The sequence below is a fragment of the Gymnodraco acuticeps genome, unplaced genomic scaffold (genome assembly GCF_902827175.1).
Source record: "Gymnodraco acuticeps unplaced genomic scaffold, fGymAcu1.1, whole genome shotgun sequence".
Taxonomy (NCBI): Eukaryota; Metazoa; Chordata; class Actinopteri; order Perciformes; family Bathydraconidae; genus Gymnodraco; species Gymnodraco acuticeps.
The window spans coordinates 40,541-61,527 of record NW_022992039.1 but is presented as its reverse complement, the minus strand read 5'-3'; the positions used below and the strand labels follow the sequence as shown (position 1 = coordinate 61,527).

The 20,987-nt window shown below is 43.4% G+C and overlaps 1 protein-coding gene across 1 annotated transcript in view; it reads right to left on the bottom strand.

Moving 5' to 3' along the window:
* Positions 1 to 20,685, bottom strand: part of LOC117536732 (MAM domain-containing glycosylphosphatidylinositol anchor protein 2-like) — a gene marked incomplete at its 5' end in the record, with an annotated part of 75,137 nt that extends 54,452 nt beyond the window's left edge. Inside the window, 3 exon segments of the mRNA XM_034201724.1 lie at positions 8,355 to 8,551; positions 10,480 to 10,654; positions 20,536 to 20,685. Of these exon segments, the coding sequence (XP_034057615.1) occupies positions 8,355 to 8,551; positions 10,480 to 10,654; positions 20,536 to 20,685 (522 nt within the window).
* Between the last annotated feature and the right edge of the window lie 302 nt (positions 20,686 to 20,987).

The window sequence follows — 20,987 nt, the reverse complement described above, 5'->3', positions numbered from 1 at the left end:
GCTCAAATTAAATCTAAAACAAAGCCAAATAAGAAAAGAGAGAGAATTCTGCAGAGGTTTTTTAATCCATGGGAAGACGGAGGAGGAAGGATCGCTTTCTCAAACTGTTGAACCCACTGAAAGAGGATCCTCTTTGAATATTCAAATGGGAAGAAAGACACAAGGAAGGAGTCAGGAGGAGGTCGAGCCTCTGTTGGCTGGGAGTTTCTAAAAATATAAAATGTTGAGGCGAAAATCGAGACTGTAATAAATCTCCTTTAAAATCGCTCACTCCACTTTTGCTTATATCAAAACCTTAGTAGTTTTGATATGAATTTAACTTCAACTCACCTGAGAAATGAATACATTCCTGCAGCGTAAGAGGTTGTGTGGGTTCTTGAATGCATCTTTTTTTTTCATTGGAAAAGATGAATGTATTTTGAGAGAATTTGATTATATTCAACCCTTAGACATTTGAAACTCCTGTGCATCTTAAATTGATAACAGAGGAAGTCATCTTAAAGGACCCATGACATGGCCATTTCTACTGATCATAGTTCCATTGTTGAGGTCTACTGGAATAGATTTACATTGTTCAATGTTCCAAACTCACATTGGTTTCACATCCAGCATCTCTGTATAGACTGTGTCCCACTCTCTGTCCTACACGGCTTGTTGGAGCTCCCCTCCCCCCCCCCCATGGTTGCTGTGTGGGGTCTGCGAGATAGCGAGACATCACGAAACTCAGCCTGAACTCAGCCTGAGCACCATGGACGCGGGAAGGGCGGGGTGCTGAGGGGGCTGCAGCACCCCCATCAGCGAGGCTCCACTAGCACCTGCACCCCCCCCCCCCCCCCCGCACCCCCAAACGCGGCGCACCTACAGTGTAAGCGTGCCACAGTTTCGCCGCTGAGTGAGTGTGTGTGTGTGGAGCTCCACGGACCAATGGGTCCATTTGGGTATGGTCACGTCACCATACCCAGGAAGAAAAAGAGGAAATGTCCAACGAGGCATTCTGGGGCAGCACAGACAGGTCTTCTCTGTGTTAGAGTTTTACTCGCTACAGGCTGTACTTTGAGGGTTTGTGACTCTGTAGACCGTTTACATGCAGAAAAACCTTCAAAACACACAAGGGGACGGGTAATAACCACAAAAGCATGACATGGGACCTTTAAGAAAAAGATGCAATACAATTGGCTCAAAAAGGAAATTCAGGGTCTTTAACAATAGATGGTCAGAGTAAAATAAAGGTATGATGTGATAATGCTATAATATGCTATAATATGTTCAAATGTAAATTACTGTGATATCCTCTGTAGAAATACGGTCCTATTGCTGGAAAACTGGATGGTTGCCGTATTAGAGTGCCCTTGTGGTATGTACCACACTATTTTATGTGGTAGGAGGAGAAGACGACAGCCTCCACGTGGCCTCCTCTGCAAGTAACAAGAAATGGTGCAAGACCAACTTGTGAAACTAATGTCGCCAACCAAACGTCGAGCTGGCAGGCTTAGGACCGGCGGACGGGCAGTAATCCCGACCGTCGAAAAACCGAGGCCTGTCAGTGCTTCAACTCAATGTCGAGGGCCTAACAACCGCCAAACTCGAAGTCATGCGTCCACCTGGCTGATTCCAATGGGGCAGCGGTTCTGCTCCTGCAGGAGAACACACTGCACATCAGACAACATCCTCAAGATCCCTGGGTTCCATCTCGCTGGGTCCATCTACAGCAAGCAACACGGTGTAGAACGTTCGTCCGGACTGAAATAAGCTGGTCAGCCAGTAGCCAATACCCACCAGGCTCTAACATCGAGTGGCTGGTTACAAAAATCCAGGAAACATCAGTCGTCAACGTATATAAGCCCCCACCATCAGAGCTGTCCACGACGTCACTCCCATCAATACTGCACCCGCCATCTATGCAGGTGACTTCAACTGTCAGCACACCAGACTGGGTTACAACAACCACAACACCTAATGGAGTGGCACTGAATGGGCCTCCAACACTGATGCGCTGCTGCTGGTATGACCCCAAGGAGCATCCAACCTTCTTCTCTGCACGCTGGAACCACCTCCACCAACCCGGAACCTGGCCTTCGCCATATGCCACAGTATCGACCCGATACCGGTTGAGACGCGTCCTGGACAGGTTTCCCCGCTCACATCACCGACCATCCATCATTAAAGTCCCCATCACTGGTGGAAACCGGTACCAGGGAAACCCGTCAAGCGATGGAACTTCCGAAAGGCCAACTGGGAGTCGTATGCTGAGGAGACTGAAAGAAGGTCAGCTGGCCTGCCAGACCCAGACACAGCCGACCTGGATGCGGCCTATGCAGCCTACTGCCAGGTCCTCCTGGGTGCGGCAAAGAAGTCCATCCCACGTGGCTATAACAGGAATTACATCCCGGGTTGGGACGAGGAATGCAGCCACCTTCTGTGTGACCACCAGAGGGCTAGCTCCAGAGAAGAGGTGGATGTGACTGCAGCAGCACTGCTCAAGAAGCTGGATATCACCCGCAGGGCCAGATGGACAGAGGTCGTTGAATCAATCGACTTCACCCATTCTAGTCGCAAGGCGTGGCAGACCATCAACCAGCTCACAGGCAGAAATACAACACCCCACAGCTGCCTAGTCACAGCAAACGCCATCGCATCCCAGCTCCTGAAGAACGGCCGCTTCCCGGATGCTGACAAAGCCTTTGCCCGACTGACATCGCATGAGGTGTCGTGCATCTCGGGAGCGGCCAGTGTCGATTCCAACCTCTTGGGAGAATTCACAGCAGAGGAACTCAGTGAGGCCATGAGCAAGCTCAAGCCAGGCAAATCCCCTGGCCGTGACAACATCCACCCGGAGTTCGTCATCCACCAGAGCACAACAACAACTGGCTGGCTCTGTGCTTTCTATACATCATGCTACCAGAGATTAAAGCTCCCAAAGACTTGGCGTCGTGCCTCTGTCATAGCTCTGCCGAAGCCAAATAAATCTGCAGAAGACCCCAAGTCATACAGACCAATCTCGTTGCTCTGTGTCCCATTTAAGATCTTGGAGAGGATGATCCATAGCCGCATCGAGCCAGTGGTGGACTCACAGCTCCCACGGGAACAAGCTGGTTTCCGTCGTGGAAGATCAACAGCAGACCAGGGGCCTCATTTATAAAGCGATATACGCTCAAAAAATGGCGTACGCCAGGTTTCTACGCAAAGTTTGCGATTTATAAAATACTAACTTGACGGGAAACGTGCGGTCCTCCACGCAAACTCTAACCCATGCGTACGCACTAAGCACAACAACGGAAGGGACGAGAAACTGCGACACCGTTGGCAGAAGGAAGAATGGAGAGAAATATGTGGAAATAATACCATAAATAAAATGTTACCTCTCATTTATCATATATGAAGAATTCATGTTCAAACATTGATTAAAGCCAATCTTAAAATGATTAAACAAATGCCTGTTAGAGACTCCTCAGTGCACACAAACACATAACTTGGAGAAATAAATAAATACGGATATGTTATTTAAAACCACCTCGAATATGTTGTGTTAATGTTATGAAATGTTTTCTCATAAATGATGCGGTAAGCAGGAGGACAGAATTACTTTAAACTGACGCCGTGTTGCATTTCTATAGGTTGATATGAGCATGGTTTTATATACTATCACGTTTAATCATGTTTTATGCCGTTTGCCAAGACTTGATAAGTCGCTCGTAAAACACAGGAGGTATGGAAACTAAGAACACCATGTGTGGTCAATTGTACAGCTAATATAACACAACACATTAGTTGTATTTCCTTTAACTGGTGGATATAGGGTTGCTGCGGGGGGGTTGAGACGCACAGGCTGCAGTGGAGACACTGCGCACAGCTGATCGACAGCTGGGACACAAACCACCAAATACTAATACAAACAAATAATTCAGATCCAGTCGTCATGACTCCACACCGGGGGGATTCCCCGTTCACTTCTTACAGTCTCTCATCATTACATTACATTACATTGCATTTAGCTGACGCTTTTATCCAAAGCGACTTACAATAAGTGCATTCGACCAGGAAGACACAACCTTGAAGAAAACAGAATCATATAAGTACATCAGGTTTCATAGAGCCAAACATTTCAAGTGCTACTCAACTGGCTTTAGATAAGCCAGTCCTTTATTAGTATAAAAGTGCTTCGTTAATCGTTCTAACGCTCGAAGTGGAGTCAAGGGGGGTCTCCTGTCCCCGGTACAAACACACTGCCTGAGGAAGGATGTGTATTGTTTTTGTCATTAACCTTTTTCGGGCCATTTATTTATTTATTTTGGTGACGATCCGACCTCCATGCCCCTACTCTGGTTCAAACGGCATCCACCAAACAATATGATTTATCTCGACCTCCCCAAAATAACCAGAATCTGACACGGTGTGAGATGTCTTTTTTAGCTGTTCTGTCGTCATTTCCTGCGATCTTCTTCATGCAGTCAGTCAGTCAGAATGAATGAATGAATGAATGAATGGGCGTTTCTTTGACTATTTATAGGCAAATATGGGCGTTACGTGAACCCCGCAAAAGCTACACCGCATTTCGAGTCGGTTGTGATTTATAAAGGGAAACCGGCGTAGGAAGTGCTGTACGCACTTTCCTCGCCGGTGCGCAATGTTTGGTGAATTGGGAAGTGGCGGAAAATGTATGGACCTATTTTTCAGATTTCTACTACGTAAGCAACCTTCCCACGTGAATCCTACGCACGGCGTTATACATGAGGCCCCAGGTAACACTACTCTGTCAGGACATCGAGGACAGCTTCCAGGACAATGAGAAAACTGGGGTAGTGTACCTGGATCTGACTGCTGCATATGACACCGTGTGGCTCCGGGGACTCCACCTGAAGCTGCTGAGGACAATACCGGACCGCCACATGGTGAAGTTCATCATGGAGACACTTTCCAACCGTAGCTTCATCCTCCAGACCAGCAGTGGCCAGTGCAGTAGGCTCAGAAGACTGAAGAACGGGGTACCGCAGGGGTCTGTTCTCTCGCCGATGCTGTTCAATGTTTACATCCACGACCTACCTGATACAGCATCCAGAAAGTATGGCTACGCAGACGATCTTGCCATCATGCTGAGCCGACCAACGTGGAAGGCGATGGAAGAGGGTCTTAACGAAGACATGGGCACACTAGTAGCATACCTCCGAAGGTGGCGTCTACAGCTCAGCGTCGGAAAAACAGTCGCAGCGGCATACCACCTTAGCACCAGAGAAGCCAGGAGGGAACTTGAGGTGCGCGTCGACAACAAATGTCTGGAGGTCCAGCAAGCCCCGAAGTATCTTGGAGTGCGTCTGGATCGGACATTATCCTTTAAAAAATACCTGGAAGAAGTCAAGGCCAAGGTGACATCCAGGGTCGCGCTGATCCGCCGCCTTGCTGGAACAACCTGGGGAGCCTCCGCTAAGACACTGCGAATATCCACTCAAGCCCTGGTCTTCTCTGTAGCGGAATACTGCGCCCCAGTCTGGAGCAGAAGCCCTCATGCGAGAAAGGTCGACGTGGCTATCAATACCTCCCTCCGAATACTGGATGCTTAAAGCCTACCCCTGTGTCCCTCTTGCCAGTCCTCGCAGGAATAGCACCGGCCGGCCTCCGACGGGAGGCTGCCACCCTCGCCCTGGCCAGGAAGGCACAAAAGTATGACTGGCACATCCTGCACAACACCACAATAACACCAGCACCTCCAAGCAGACTCAAGTCCCGCCACCCCTACAACAAAGCAGCTCAAGAGATGCTCAACTCCACCTCTGAGGACATCTCCAGAGATGCATGTTTTGCAGCAGCTTGGAAGCAGGAGTGGGAGTCAGCCGGGCCCTCCCGAATCCACCGTTACATCTGGGACCCAGGAGATGGCGCCATTGGAGGAGACGACCTTCCGCGCCGGCAGTGGACCACTCTGAACCGTCTACGAACTGGGGTCAGTCGCTTTAAAACATCGATGAAGACGTGGGGCTTGGCGGACAGTGCGGCATGCGAGTGCGGTGACCCTGAGCAGACCGCTGTCCATATAATCACCATCTGCCCCTTATATAGACCACCCTCGGAAGCCAGCCTCTTCGACCTAGGACCAGAGATGCGGGCATGGCTACACGACACCGTGTTGGACCTCTAACGTTACACGAAAGAAGAAGTGGTATGTACCAATTTAATTTAGTGTTGTTATTTTTCTTTAATGTAAAGTAAAGTAGTTGTCCTGTGTATATATGTATTGCTTTTGGCTCTATGTCTTCGTCCTATGTATGTGATTTTGTGTAAGCTGAAAATCAATAACATATTGATAAAAAACATAAAGGTATGATGTGTGTTAAAGACATGTTGACCCTCCTCTGAGGAATAAGGAAAAAAGAGCGCTAAAAATAAACGTTGTCACATTTGGATATAAATTAAATATTCTTTTTTTTCTTCCTTTTTATTCGTAAGTAAAAAAACATGTCTTCATTATCCATTCCCTCCTTTCCTCCATCTCCTCCTTCTACTTCATGAAACCTTAATTGTTCCTAAAATTGGATTTATGACATAACAATAGATATGTTATATATAGATCCTTTAAAGATACAAATGTGAGGAATCCATCTATGAACACATCATGGAAGTGAACCTGAGGTGTAGATTGGGACGTCTGTGTGGAGCAAAAATTGGACAAACATCAGAACTTGTAACTATTTTTAGCGAGAGCTGATGGACCGACGCCTTGATAATGAAGTCTCCCACTGAGAGCTAAACTGAGTATTTTCACTGATGGAGGTCCAGCCCGGGGGAGAGGGGGGCGTCACTCTCAGACACAAAGCAGGAATCGTGATGAGGCGTTTTGGATAATAGTTAAAAGGTAAATATAATAATAGGAAGTTAGTGAAGCTAAATATGAAACACCGTGATGCCGACAGATAAAAATAGTTCCAGTCTCACGAGCGCTGGGATGACAGTTTTGGAAATGACTTTGAAAAAGTGGAGAGACGAAATGTCTTTGAGGGTTTCTGAAGTAATGTCTCTGTGATTGCATAACTCAAACTGTGTCAGGAAAGTCTTTAGAAAGATTCTGTTTTATCAAAGAAACTTGTCTGGTAAACAAAGTAAAATGTTTTAAACAATTGAATGGAAAAATAATAATAGGTTAAAGATATTATTTATATTTAATAAAGTAAAGTATTACATATTATGCGATGCAAATAAGTATATGAAGTTAAATTGAAAAATAATTGTTTATATCCAATTCAATCATATTTTTTAACAATAATTCAAATAAAAGTGAAAATAATTTAGATTTTGTAGCAGCTTTAAACACAGAAAAACAATCGAAAAGTTGATTATATATTTCAAACTATTCTGTGAATTTTAAAATAAATTCAATATATATTTACTGTATATATAAATGGAAATAAATGTATTAAAATAAACTGAAAACCTGTATAGAATTCATAGGCTAAACAATTAATAATAATAACAACAATAATATGAATAAAGGTGATGTTGTGTCTCGTGAAATGTGTTAGTTATTGTTATGTATTTTGTCTGTCTGTATTTACCTCTTTCATTCCAGGCCCTGTTTCTTCCTCCCCTTGTGTGTTTTTCCCGCCATCGTCAGTGTCTGCCCCGCCCATGATTCTTTCCACCTGTTCCCTCTCACCTCATGTTTAAATAGTCCTGTCTCTCCCCTGTCCTGTGTCAGTTCGTCTTGTTCGTTTCCCCGAATGGTCGTCCTCAGCTCAGAAAGGATCGCTTTCTCTCATGTCAGGTTTTGTTATTTTTTGTTGGCTTAAGTTTTTATTAAGTTCTCTTTTTGTTACGCTAGTTTTTTCCTCCTTGTGAGCGCCTTTTGTTATTTCCACCACCCGATCTGTTAAGAGGGATTACCTGCGCTGTGAAAAATAAATATACCTTTTTTTATATTCAAGCCTTTGTCTCTGGGTCGTGCGTTTGGGTTCATCAGTGTGTGGCGAGGTCCTGACAGGTGATAGACAATAACAACTGTTTCCCTTCTGTTATTGTATTAAGTTCATGAACATTGTATAAGAGAGGGTTTCAATGTATACTGTTCCCTTATTGAAAATGTCTACTACTTCCTGTAACTGCAAGTATATTTCATTATAACTGGTGAAATGTCCTCAACTGTCTTCTAAATGAAGAATTGTAAAAATAAGAAAAGAAAATAACAACCGTCTTCAATACTGGCTTTAAACCACAATGATTGAACGTGCAATACGAATATGAATCTGTGTAACCTCTGTCCGGCCCTCAGAGGGAGAGGGAGGGGAGGGGGGGGGGGGGGTTCCTCACCTGAAGCACCTTGAGATGCCGTTGTTTTTGAAGTATGCTATATCAATGAAATGTCTCCTCACCTGAGTGAAGAAGGGCTCGTAGATCTCCACCCCGGCGTCGGAGCCCTGCGTCAGCGCCTCCCGGCCCCTCCTCCAGCTGTAGTGCACCGGGGGGTTAGAGGTCGCCACGCAGCGCAGGAACACCGTGCGCTCAAAGTAGAAATGCTCCTTCGATTCACCCACGCTCTGATGCACCGTGATCATAGGGTCATCCAGGACTGAGGAGGAGGAGGAGGAATAGAGAGGGAAGAGGGGAAAGAGATGGAGATTGATGGAGAAGAGAAGAGGGAATATATTTATGTTAAAATACGATCAAAAAGGATCTGAAGTATAATTGATATTCAAGCATAACGAAATAACATTTGTCAAAATATTGAGTGATTCTGCAACTCTGTCACTTTTTGGTCATTTGTCCTTTGAGACGTTTCCATCTCTTTGGAGCCTTTTAGCGTATCTTTCTGTTGTTTGGTCGTTTCTCATCCCTTGGGTCAGCTTTCCATCTCTTTGTGGTTGTTTGGCTTCCCTTTGGAGAAGTTTTCGGGACTCTTTCTGGGGTCACTTTAAATGTTTGTGAGTCAGAGCCCGGTAGCCTCGTTCAGTAATCCTTTGATGTGTCGAGAGGTTTGTGTTGAAGGAGATTAACAAATCTCAGGGCTCACTTTTAACGTTCAGTGTGTATCTGCCTAATTTAGCTCTACTTGCATTAGTTGGTGTTTTGCTGAGTCGTGTAAATGTGACTGCAGGATCCAGCCTGGAGAGACTCTTCTGGATGTTTGTCACGACGGGTGTAGCCTTGATTCACTGTAAATTCATTTACCACCTTCTGAGCCACAGATATAAATATATAAAACGTCCTCCCCGAGGAAACACAGTGAGAACAGCTGAAGTTAGATCTACTGAATTTATAGATTTTCATATTTTCCATCCAGTGGGTCAGTGTTCCTGCAGTGGGGGTAATTACTGCAGAGCCGGGGTCTTTTTAATTGTCTGGAAACACGGTGAGATCCCCGATCAGATGCTGACCAATCAGGATCTGCAGCGTTAACGAGTCCGGTTGTGAAGCCGCCACCAGCCGAGAGGCTAATGGTTGCTAATATACTTCACACAGAGCCACCTCCGACCTGCACAGTGAACGCATCGCAGCCCCAAAAACGAAAACAGACAGTAAACAATCTGCTGTACGTGCTGCAGGTCGGCTGTGTTCATGATTTATTCTGTTTCCTCCTGGAGTTTCATGTAAAAGCCTCCATGCCCTGAAGAAAGCACTCAGCCGCGATGCGTTCAGGTACCACTTACAATCCCAGTAGAAACATCCTCCAGGATATTATGGCTGTTACACAACAACGCTCAAAGCTTGCGGGTATTGTTTGTTACTTTTGGAGGAAACTTCAGCACACATGAGGCGCTGCTGTGTAGAAAACACCCCGAAGACGTTCCTTTACTGGGATTACTGGGATTCTGCATCCTGGCAGCAGTGATAAACATGAAGGTGAAACATGGCCTCTCATGCTGTGATCCTCAGCTAGCAGAGCTCCAGGGGCTCGATGCTTCGCCTCCACACATGTAGGTCAGCAACAATCAGACACGAGTGAGTGGCACCAACAACTGAAAGAGTTTGTCACGTGTGACGGGGACCCATTTAGGTCAGGACGAGGGTTTAATACCATCAGCTAGAAACAACAGCAGGAAGGTATGAATGCTCTTTAATCCACCAGGAGCTCCGACTACGACTTAAACTGGGGTTAAATCCACTTAGTCCCACCGTTTCTGATGAAGCTTTAACTTTGAGCAGAAACAAAATGTAGTCTTGCTGCTAGGCTAAATGTTTCACCCTGTCTCCAGTGTTAATGCAAAGATAAGTGAACTGTTTCTCAAGTCTTCAGACTAAGCTTTGAGCACCAGGAAAAGCGCTATATAAATAACATGTATTATTATTATTATTAAGCTAGAGCCATACATGTTCAGTGTTTTTAATAAGAAAATCTATCTGTTTTCAACCTGTCTGTAAAAAGGACTGTCTCCAGTGTTAATGCTGAGTTTAGCTCACTACTGTTTCACCTGTCTCCAGTCTTTATGTAAAGTGAACTGTGTGCATCTACTTCCTGTCTTTACACTAATCTAAGATGTGTTTGCTGTGTGTTCTCACAGTAGACGTCGACCCGTATGGACCGGATGGCGGGGGACCCCAGTCCGTTCTCAGCCTTGCAGTAGTAGCGCCCCCCCTGGTGACGGCTGATGTTCGTGATCTTCAGAGTTTCGTTCTGCAGCGTCGGGTCGCCCTGACGATCCGAAGCTCCGCCCGCCGTCTTCGTCCAACGAATCTGCACAGAGGGAAAAGTAAGGGGGGGTAGTTTAAACAGAACAGTTGTTTGGACAGTTGGTTTGGACTGATGTAGAGTAGCTTAAATTATTTTAAATCGTTTAGACGAACCAGTTGCTGTTTAAACTACATCTGGTTAGCTTAGCGGTGGTCATGTGAAGTCATGTGACCGTGACGTAGTTTCTTTTTATAGCCTAACGTTAGCTTTTTACTTCAAACATCGTAAAGTGTTATTAGTATGTCAAGATAACCCCCTTGAACAAAATGTCTAAGTATCATAAACATGTGTTTGCCACAGATCTTATTTTCTGTAATATTCCAAAATCCAATACAAAAATATGTGTGTGTGTGTATGAGTGTGACTGTGTGTGTGTGTATGCATGCGTGTGACTGTGTGTGTGTGTGTGTGTGTGTGTGTGTGTGTGTGTGTGTGTGTGTGTGTGTGTGTGTGTGTGTGTATGTGTGTGACTGTGTGTGTGTGTGTGTGTGTGTGTGTGTGTGTATGTGTGTGACTGTGTGTGTGTGTGTGTGTGTGTGTGTATGTGACTGTGTGTGTGTGTGTGTCTTTAGTTGAGATGGAAACTGAATCGAAGCCAGACTGTTAGCCTGCTGCAGATTAACTCCAGTGTGTGTGTGTGTGTGTGTGTGTGTGTGTGTGTGTGTGTGTGTGTGTGTGTGTGTGTGTGTGTGTGTGTGTGTGTGTGTGTGTGTGTGTGGTCCAGATTTGTCCTCGTCCAGCATCTGTTAGTCAGTTTTCCATCCATCCCTCCCACCTGCTCCGTCCTTTCCTCTCCTCCGTCATCATCGTCCTCCTTTCTCTCCATCTGTCTCTCCCTCATCCTCAAACACATGTATTTGTTTTTAATCAAATCAGCTGAGAAACAAGCTAGAAAATGTGTTTGTATAGTTCTAACTATTGATTAATTCAGATTCAGTCACACTGTAGATGACAATGTTATAGAAAAGGACACATTAGGTAGATGTTTCTTAAAACAAGCCTTCTTGAAAGGCGCTATACAAATTGAATCTATTATTATGTTGTAAACTGTTTCTGATCTTACAGATGTTTTAAAGGATGTTGACCACATTAACTGTAACAGATGTTATAATAGATGAATACAGATGTTATAGAAAGCTTAAAAAAATATATATTAAAGACATTTTTAGATCGTATTTTTTGTAGAGGTAGAAAATACTTTTTTAAGTGAGACTTACAGGAAGCGCAGTTTTGTGTTTCATCATCATAAATATAAATGTCTTTTTTGGCCTGATAACTTTGCTGTGTTCCTCATTTCTAAAATAAACTCACTCTTGCCTCCATCAGCATATTTTCCACCCTGATTCTTTCAGTCCCACCTGCTCCGTCACCCCCCCTCTCCCCCCCCCCCCCCCCCCTCTCCTGGGGTTCAGTCCTCTCACATGGTGACTTCCCCTCCGTCTGTGCTGCAGACAGCGAACAGCCCCAAACCAAAGAACTGACAATTGACGAGCTAAAAAATACTCATCAGATCTGTATCTGTGTGACGATACAAATTTAGTTTAGTTTTTATGTTTTTATATATGCTTTTATCATAATATAAGTATCTCTGTTGAATGTTGTTTTACTGATTCTATTTACCTGTTATTTGAAGTGAATTTTTGTTTTTAGGATGACTTTTAACATCTGTCCAGGGACTACAGACGAAAAATAGCCTGTTGGCTAACTCTGGTGCATTTACAGAAATGTCAATCAATGTGCACTGTCCCTGTTATATAAATAAATAAACAATCAACACAAGGCGGTGTAATGTCACCACAACACCGGTACTAACACTGTGATGGCGTGTATTGTGTGGTCTCATGACAGTTTAGTGATGAATCATATCCTCGGAGCAAAAACACACTATACATGATCAAAAACATGGAAAAGTTTAAACATCATAGGAAATCTGATAACACAAATGAAACTAATCTGTAAACACAAATTGTAACAACTTAACTTTTGTGAGTAATTAACTTAAAAACTTGTGTTAATGCTTACAATTAAAAACTCTGAGGTAATTAAAAAGACATCTGGTTGGAGGGAAACATCTAATGAAGAGGTGCTGGAATGAGTTCAAAAACCCTTACAATAGTCAGCATTTTTTTTAATGTTTTTGGTTCGATGCCTGAAAAAAGGTCTGTGGTTAAAACAAGCTGAAGATATTTTCACGCCCAACATTAGCCGCCTTTAGCTTAGCGGTGGTGACGTGAAGTCATGTGACCGTGCTGTAGTTCCTTTATAGCCCAACATTAGCCGCCTTTAGCTTAGCGGTGGTGACGTGAAGTCATGTGACTGTGCTGTAGTTCCTTTATAGCCCAACATTAGCCACCTTTAGCTTAGCGGTGGTGATGTGAAGTCATGTGACCGTGCTGTAGTTCCTTTATAGCCCAACATTAGCCGCCTTTAGCTTAGCGGTGGTGACGTGAAGTCATGTGACCGTGCTGTAGTTCTTTAATAGAGTGGCGAAGTCCCGCCCATCTACTTCCGCCCCATGGGACCTTATTTCTGAAAAATTATGTATTGAAGTCAATGGAGAGAGAAAATGTATCTTTCGATCCCGTTTGAATTGTGCCATGAATTACACATATGATGTTTGTCAATCTTAAAAAATAATTTCCATTGTCAAAAAAGTCACAGTTTGTCTTAAAACTGTTGAAATATACGACTATGAAAAGACTAGAAAGACTACAAATCCCAGAGTCGCGTACATTAACGTTACACATTACACTCGTGTTACTCACCAAAACTGTAGTGCTGTAGTTCCTTTATAGCCCAAACATTAGCCTCCTTTAGCTTAGCGGTGGTGATGTGAAGTCATTTGACCGTGCTGTAGTTCCTATAGCCTGAAGTTATCTTTTTATACTTTTGAACAAAACGCCACGGATCAGATTTTCTGCAATATTCTGAAATCCAATGGAAAAATCCCATAGTTTGTTGTTGAGACTTCCGGGTCGCCCACAAAAATACGCCATCACTCTATTCCCCTATATTTAATGTAAGTATTGGTTGAACTTCATTTCATTAGAAATTGTTGTGATTAAACAACTAGATCAGATTTAACAGCTCAGGATGACCTTTTAATATTTAGCTGTTTCACTGATGCTTCTTGTTTTTGCATAATCCCCTCCTGCTGATGCAAAGCTCCACATCTCCCTGCTGAGGGACTAATGAAGGACTCTTTTGAGATATCTGATTAGAAAATGTCAAACTTTAACTGTTTAAGAATATTTATAATTAGTTTAATAAAACCAACATATTTTATTGCTGTTTTTAACACTCTGGTATCAGGCAATTTACAACGTAATTTACTAATATTTCAGTGAATTTAAAGAACAAAAATGAAATAATGAAGCTGACGAAGTAATAAAAGTAAGCGGTAGTGGAAGCCCAGCTTATGTGAGGGTTATATTATATTTTACATAACATTATGTTATATATAACTTCACGGTATGTCAATTTAACAAAATTAAAGCAGACTGCATCTTTCAAAATGAGTGTAGGGGTGAACGAACAGAAACTTCATGAAGGAGAGTTTATTACAATGTTTATATATAACCGTTTCATTTTAAAAAGGTCACAGAATTCAACTGTAAATAAGCTCTGAACGCCTCATCACTCACAGCACATTTACACCTGCATCACTAGTGACAGTGAACGCCACGCTGCAACACATTAGCCCCTGGTGTTAATTAGATTAACTGCATCAGGAGGAACAGATAATATATGCAGAGAAAGAGATGGATGTGTTATCATTAGTTTATTTAGAGAAAGGGGAAAAAATACACGCTCCATGTCTTTTAGCTGAATATTCAAGTTCAATGTATTTCATTTACTGACAGTTTTTCAAAAGTTATGCAAAAACATTTATGTTGTTTCAATACATTTCTGTTAAGTTAAAGATCTTTAACATCCAACTCAAATTAAATGTAGTCTGACGGAGCGTCCACACAGCAGCGTGCGTTGACGCTTGAAGCTGGTCGTGTCTGAAGCTTGGGGATTTTTTGCGACCAACAACCAATCACATGAATCTCCCGCCCCCGACATACAAAGCAATAGCAATGTTAAAACGAAGTAAACTGGATATAAAATCCCCAAACAGGCGAAAACCTACCAGTTTCACCCACTGTCTCTGCCTCCTCCCTCCATGCCTCGCTCCTCCGGTTTGTATCCCGGTAGATGAACAGAGACTGATCATACAGCACCGGGTGATTCACTACCGCTATAATGAATTTTCCCTCAATTTTTTGGAATATGAGGAAATGACCTGCGTAGTATGCGCGGATACAAGCGGCCGAGATGGGTTTTCTCCGCAGGGTGGCTGGTGTCTCCCTTAGGGATAAGGTGAGAAGTTCGGTCATCAGGGAGGGACTCGGAGTTGAGCCGCTCCTCCTTCGCGTCGAAAGGAGCCAGTTGAGGTGGTTCGGGCACCTAGTTAGGATGCCACCTGGGCGCCTCCCTAGGGAGGTGTTCCAGGCACGTCCAGCTGGGAAGAGACCAAGGGGTAGACCTAGGACCAGGTGGAGGGATTATATCTCTTCGCTGGCCTGGGAGCGCCTTGGGATCCCCCAGTCAGAGCTGGTTGATGTCGCCAGGGAAAAGAAAGTTTGGGGCTCTCTGCTGGAACTGCTACCCCCGCGACCCGACCACGGATAAGCGGGAGAAGATGGATGGATGGATGGACCTGCGTAGTCTCTCCCAGCATACACGCGGTTTGATTGGCTAGTGCTTGTACTGGCATATTTGCATAAACGGGATTTCATTGGCTGACGCTTCTGCCGAGGCGCCAAAAGTTGAACATTGCTCAACTTTTGAAGCGAGCAACGCTCCACGTCGCTTCCCAAAATGCAGTTCAGCTAAAAGTGACGTCACCCCATTCAAAGTGAACGGGCAGAAGCGTTGGAAGCTTCAACGCACGCCGCTGTGTGTACGGGCCGTCTGCACTTCCTGTTGTCTCAACACATCGTTGCTTATATGAGTTATTGTTATTTGAAATTAGATCTAAATACAATCGTGATTTCAGTAAAACAACGATTAAAACCTGAAACCTGAACAGAGAACTGAAAGGTGAGGAAGAGGAGAGGATGAAATAAAAATGCAGAGGAAGCTCAGCTCTGCAGTGACGCAGAGAGACAGACAAAAAACCTGTGTGTGTGTGTGTGTGTGTGTGTATGTGTGTGTGTGTGTGTGTGTGTGTGTGTGTGTGTGTGTGTGTGTGTGTGTGTGTGTGTGTGTGTGTGTGTGTGTGTGTGTGTGGATACAGACTGTGTGCCAGCAGCTGATCTATTTATAGCCTCAACAGACTGACAGCGAAGGGAGACTAAAGAAGAATAAATGAGAGAGATGAGGGAGGAAGAGAGGAAGAGGAGAGATGGTACAGTATGAAAGGAAGTAGAAGTAGTATAGTAAAAGAGAGGAAGGGAGAAAAGAGGTGTGGAGAGATATGCTCATTTAAAACACATCTGATCCTTATAATTAGTTATTATTAATCATGTAATAAAGACACAGTGACGACACATTAAAGGGGCCCTATTCTGCTGATGTGCAGGTGTATATCAGTATGTAGTGTCTCTACTTTAAAGAGTCCTCTCCTGCTGATGTTCAGGTGTATCAGTATGTAGTGTCTCTACTTTAAAGAGTCCTCTCCTGCTGATGTTCAGGTGTATATCAGTATGTAGTGTCTCTACTTTAAAGAGTCCTCTCCTGCTGATGTTCAGGTGTATATCAGTATGTAGTGTCTCTACTTTAAAGAGTTCTCTCCTGCTGATGTTCAGGTGTATATCAGTATGTAGTGTCTCTACTTAAAGAGTCTTCTCCTGCTGATGTTCAGGTGTATATCAGTATGTAGTGTCTCTACTTTAAAGAGTCTTCTCCTGCTGATGTTCAGCGTGTATATCAGTATGTAGTGTCTCTACTTTAAAGAGTCCTCTCCTGCTGATGTTCAGGTGTATATCAGTATGTAGTGTCTCTACTTTAAAGAGTTCTCTCCTGCTGATGTTCAGGTGTATATCAGTATGTAGTGTCTCTACTTTAAAGAGTCCTCTCCTGCTGATGTTCAGGTGTATATCAGTATGTAGTGTCTCTACTTTAAAGAGTCTTCTCCTGCTGATGTTCAGGTGTATATCAGTATGTAGTGTCTCTACTTTAAAGAGTCCTCTCCTGCTGATGTTTCAGGGGTATATCAATATGTAGTGTCTCTACTTTAAAGAGTCCTCTCCTGCTGATGTTCAGGTGTATATCAGTATGTAGTGTCCTACTTTAAAGAGTCCTCTCCTGCTGATGTTCAGGTGTATATTAGTATGTAGTGTCTCTACTTTAAAGAGTCCTCTCCTGCTGATGTTCAGGTGTATATCAGTATGTAGTGTCTCTACTTTAAAGAGTCCTCTCCTGCTGATGTTCAGGTGTATATCAGTATGTAGTGTCTCTACTTTAAAGAGTCCTCTCCTGCTGATGTTCAGGTGTATATCAGTATGTAGTGTCTCTACTTTAAAGAGTCCTCTCCTGCTGATGTTCAGGTGTATATCAGTATGTAGTGTCTCTACTTTAAAGAGTCCTCTCCTGCTGATGTTCAGGTGTATATCAGTATGTAGTGTCTCTACTTTAAAGAGTCCTCTCCTGCTGATGTTCAGGTGTATATCAGTATGTAGTGTCTCTACTTTAAAGAGTCCTCTCCTGCTGATGTTCAGGTGTATATCAGTATGTAGTGTCTCTACTTTAAAGAGTCCTCTCCTGCTGATGTTCAGGTGTATATCAGTATGTAGTGTCTCTACTTTAAAGAGTTCTCTCCTGCTGATGTTCAGGTGTATATCAGTATGTAGTGTCTCTACTTTAAAGAGTCTTCTCCTGCTGATGTTCAGGTGTATATCAGTATGTAGTGTCTCTACTTTAAAGAGTCTTCTCCTGCTGATGTTCAGGTGTATATCAGTATGTAGTGTCTCTACTTTAAAGAGTCCTCTCCTGCTGATGTTCAGGTGTATATCAGTATGTAGTGTCTCTACTTTAAAGAGTCCTCTCCTGCTGATGTTCAGGTGTATATCAGTATGTAGTGTCTCTACTTTAAAGAGTTCTCTCCTGCGGATGTTCAGGTGTATATCAGTATGTAGTGTCTCTACTTTAAAGAGTCCTCTCCTGCTGATGTTCAGGTGTATATCAGTATGTAGTGTCTCTACTTTAAAGAGTCTTCTCCTGCTGATGTTCAGGTGTATATCAGTATGTAGTGTCTCTACTTTAAAGAGTCCTCTCCTGCTGATGTTCAGGTGTATATCAGTATGTAGTGTCTCTACTTTAAAGAGTTCTCTCCTGCTGATGTTCAGGTGTATATCAGTATGTAGTGTCTCTACTTTAAAGAGTCCTCTCCTGCTGATGTTCAGGTGTATATCAGTATGTAGTGTCTCTACTTTAAGAGTCTTCTCCTGCTGATGTTCAGGTGTATATCAGTATGTAGTGTCTCTACTGTAGAGAGTCCTCTCCTGCTGATGTTCAGGTGTATATCAGTATGTAGTGTCCTCTACTTTAAAGAGTCCCTCTCCTGCTGATGTTCAGGTGTATATCAGTATGTAGTGTCTCTACTTTAAAGAGTCCCTCTCCTGCTGATGTTCAGGTGTATATTAGTATGTAGTGCTCTACTTTAAAGAGTCCTCTCCTGCTGATGTTCAGGTGTGTATATCAGTATGTAGTGTCTCTACTTTAAAGAGTCCTCTCCTGCTGATGTTCAGGTGTATATCAGTATGTAGTGTCTCTACTTTAAAGAGTCCTCTCCTGCTGATGTTCAGGTGTATATCAGTATGTAGTGTCTCTACTTTAAAAGAGTCCTCTCCTGCTGATGTTCAGGTGTATATCAGTATGTAGTGTCTCTCACTTTAAAGAGTCTCTCCTGCTGATGTTCAGGTGTATATCAGTATGTAGTGTCTCTACTTTAAAGAGTCCTCTCCTGCTGATGTTCAGGTGTATATCAGTATGTAGTGTCTCTACTTTAAAGAGTCCTCTCCTGCTGATGTTCAGGTGTATATCAGTATGTAGTGTCTCTACTTTAAAGAGTCCTCTCCTGCTGATGTTCAGGTGTTATATGTAGTGGTCTCTACTTTAAAGAGTCCTCTCCTGCTGATGTTCAGGTGTATATCAGTATGTAGTGTCTCTTACTTTAAAGAGTCCTCTCCTGCTGATGTTCAGGTGTATATCAGTATGCAGTGTCTCTACTTTAAAGAGTCCTCTCCTGCTGATGTTCAGGTGTATATCAGTATGGTAGTGTCTCTACTTTAAGAGTGCTCTCCTGCTGATGTTCAGGTGTATATCAGTAGTAGTGTCTCCTACTTTAAAGAGTCCTCTCCTGCTGATGTTCAGGTGTGTATATCAGTATGTAGTGTCTCTACTTTAAAGAGTGCTCTCCTGCTGATGTTCAGGTGTATATCAGTATGTAGTGTCTCTACTTTAAAGAGTCCTCTCCTGCTGATGTTCAGGTATATATCAGTATGTAGTGTCTCTACTTTAAAGAGTCCTCTCCTGCTGATGTTCAGGTGTATATCAGTATGTAGTGTCTCTACTTTAAAGAGTGCTCTCCTGCTGATGTTCAGGTGTATATCAGTATGTAGTGTCTCTACTTTAAGAGTCCTCTCCTGCTGATGTTCAGGTGTATATCAGTATGTAGTGTCTCTACTTTAAAGAGTCCTCTCCTGCTGATGTTCAGGTGTATATCAGTATGTAGTGTCTCTACTTTAAAGAGTCCTCTCCTGCTGATGTTCAGGTGTATATCAGTATGTAGTGTCTCTACTTTAAAGAGTCCTTCCTGCTGATGTTCAGGTGTATATCAGTATGTAGTGTCTCTACTTTAAAGAGTCCTCTCCTGCTGATGTTCAGGTGTATATCAGTATGCAGTGTCTCTTCTTTAAAGAGTCCTCTCCTGCTGATGTTCAGGTGTATATCAGTATGTAGTGTCTCTACTTTAAAGAGTCCTCTCCTGCTGATGGTCAGGTGTATATCAGTATGCAGTGTCTCTACTTTAAAGAGTCCTCTCCTGATTCATTTCTCTCAGTTTTCCTGCAGAGAGATTAGGAGGATGTTGAGTATTTATTATTTAATCTTGATAAATGTAAATGAGAACGACTAAAGCTGAAAAAATTTCAGACTCTCTGTATTTTTTCACCACTTTTTCTTTCACTGATTTCTTTCTCGCTCTCTTTTTCATATTTTTGCAATAAATCTCTCCCTTTTTCGCTCCAAGGCGGCGGCGAAAGCACTCGTCTTCCTCGAGCATTTCTACTTCTTCTTCTTCTTCTTCTTCTTCTTCTCTGTGTGATTACTCTCATTTACGGAACACAAAGGGCCCGAGCAGCTCATCTCAGCGTGAGCTCTGGCACTTACAGCGCGCCGCCAGGGATTTCATTACTGTATGTGCTCTGCAGAGTCAATGGGGATGGAGTGTGTGTGAGTGGGTTTGAATGTGCACTTCATGTTCTTTTGCCATTTCAGTTTTCTTTCAGTCAGTTCTTCATATTTCTCTGGTGGTTCATTTATCTTTTCCTCTTTTTCATCAAAGACAAAAAACAATGTGTAACGCTGATGTCCCATTTTTCTGTTTTTGGAGAAAAAAATGTCTCCATACAATACAGTCTCAAATAAAACGTACTCTACTCTTTTAACCGTCCATTCAAAATGGCAGCTAACAACGTTACTGTGACTACGTCCACTTCTTATTGACGGTCTATGATCAACACAGACCAGTCTTACCTGTGTGACAGTAACAGCAGTTTAAATATGACGCAGTTGTTTTGGCTTTTCTGGCATCTGCCGCTTCGTTCATGCTTCATCACAGCAAATACACAATGAAGACAGTTGTTCAGCTCCTCCCAGTTGCCCCAGTGTGTTACCTGTGGTCGGGGGTGTCCAGTCACCAGACACTGCAGCTCCAGAGTCTCCTCCTCTTTGATGGTGTAGACTCGCTCACTGTAGCGCTCCTCCTCCACGTTACAGGCCTTACCTGAGTGCACGATGCGCACTGTAGGGGGCGCTGTGGACAACAGAGAGACACAGGGTTAAATGCTTTGAGCTTAAAGGTCACCTATTATGCAAAATCCTCTTCTTCATGTCTCTTCTACATCAACATGTGTCCCCTCTTCTTCATGTCTCTTCTACATCAACATGTGTCCCCTCTTCTTCATGTCTCTTCTACATCAACATGTGTCCCCTCTCTTCATGTCTCTTCTACATCAACATGTGTCCCCTCTTCTCCATGTCTCTTCTACATCAACATGTGTCCCCTCTTCTTCATGTCTCTTCTACATCAAACATGTGTCCCCTCTTCTTCATGTCTCTTCTACAT